Here is a 1,686-nt window from a genome sequence, read left to right on the forward strand (position 1 = left end):
TATCATTTGCTATACTGTGCGCTCGCGTTCGCTTGGTAAATGGCCGGAGTGCTATAGTGTAGCGCACCGGACGTTACAAACACATCCTTTTATTTCAACATATTGGCCTTTTTCCACAAAGACTTCGTGTTCATATAATTTGTTATTCGTGCAGCCAGTTTGTGTATACCGTCTGTAATCGAGCCATTACCAATATTTTTGGAACGCTTTGAGTGAACATTTAAATTTGTTTTAATGTATCCATGTATAACTGAAAATAAGAATCTTCACGATGTATAAATTACTAAAATATGTCATACAATGATATAATTTATTTCAATGACAAAAAGTATATAAAATTATAAAACTATTATTGTTGTGGCGGTCTATTCGACACCACATACATATTTCGAACAACTCGAACGAAGCAAACTTCATGCGGATGCATTTGTTTCCAAGACCTACTTGAAGTCATTCGGAAAAAATTAATTTCTCAAGAAATTAATAGAAGGCGCATTTCGGCAGATCTTCTCGTATTCTGAAAAACTCTGAACGGCTATATAAAGGCATGGCCAACGGCTTGATTTCGTCTCTTGCAACATACCGCAAGAGCAATAACCTTTTTGTGGTGTAACCGTGGAGCCTGCCTCTCGTCAATCACGGATTATTCCCTGGTGGAAGAAATCTTCCTCAGCGAGATCTAGCGAGCCGTCACAGATTCAAGAGGTTACACCGAGTAATCCAACGGCAACTAAGCAACAGGGCAAATCAACATCCCCTCCAGTGATCTGGCGACTACTTAAGGTGGAGATCTCTTCGCCGGTTCTCACAAGACCTCCGAGCTTCCTCCTAGCCAGTAACGACCCGAGGGTTAGAAGACCTCTGTCTCCCAGCTATTCAGCACCGCCGCCGCTCCTGTCTCCGCTACCTAGATCTCCGAGTGACTTCTCTACGAAGACAACGCAGACCCAGCCTGTTCCGAGAGTTCACCAAGGAACGCTGAGCCGACCTACGGTAGTCCACCGAGAAACGCAGAGCGACTTCACATCACAGAAGGAAACATCCACACCACCAGGATCACCAACAAGCTACACACCACCAGACTCACCTCCTGGATTCTACTCTCTCGACTTAACACGAAGAAGACTTTGGGGACCGAAGGGATTTACTCAGATCAAACCGACAATCTTTTACAGAGAAAGATTAATATAGTTTTTACCACAAACGGCCCTTTTCAGGGCCACATAAATTGTAAACATAAAAACGGTCCTTTTCAGGACCAATTAATTTATAGAGAATTTAATAAATTTTATCAAACGAACACGCTACCATAAACCCTGCAATGTGAAATTAATGAATATAATAACATACACACACACACACACACACACACATTACATTTTGTAATAAAATACATATGTTAAACATTGCCATTATTTAAGTGAAATTTTAATAATTTATTCATTTTTTTCTACCAATAAAGTGTGATTCTATCTTGTCTATATAGCCGACTATTTCTCTGTAAGAATGATATATTTGTAAAATAATTAATAATTATACAACATTTATAAATAACAGTTATTAAAACAATGTCCCTAAGTAGTAATACTAGGGGTATTCGAACCCATGGGGCTAGAGGGGAATGCGGGGCGCGGGGGGTACTTGAGGGCGCACGGGGAAGGCGCGGGGCGTGCCTGATGGCGCGGG

The 1,686-nt window shown here is 41.1% G+C and overlaps 1 protein-coding gene across 1 annotated transcript; it reads left to right on the forward strand.

Annotated features, from left to right (window-relative positions):
• Nucleotides 1-673: 673 nt before the first annotated feature.
• On the forward strand, nucleotides 674-1,191 carry LOC108762957 (gibberellin-regulated protein 14-like; the record flags this gene model as incomplete). Its single annotated transcript, XM_018510230.1, has 1 exon — nucleotides 674-1,191. A coding segment is annotated over one exon (518 nt), but the record flags the coding sequence as incomplete, so codon positions are not given.
• Nucleotides 1,192-1,686: the final 495 nt, after the last annotated feature.

This window comes from Trachymyrmex cornetzi, unplaced genomic scaffold (assembly GCF_001594075.2).
Source record: "Trachymyrmex cornetzi isolate Tcor2-1 unplaced genomic scaffold, Tcor1.1 scaffold3263, whole genome shotgun sequence".
In the NCBI taxonomy this organism is placed as follows: Eukaryota; Metazoa; Arthropoda; class Insecta; order Hymenoptera; family Formicidae; genus Trachymyrmex; species Trachymyrmex cornetzi.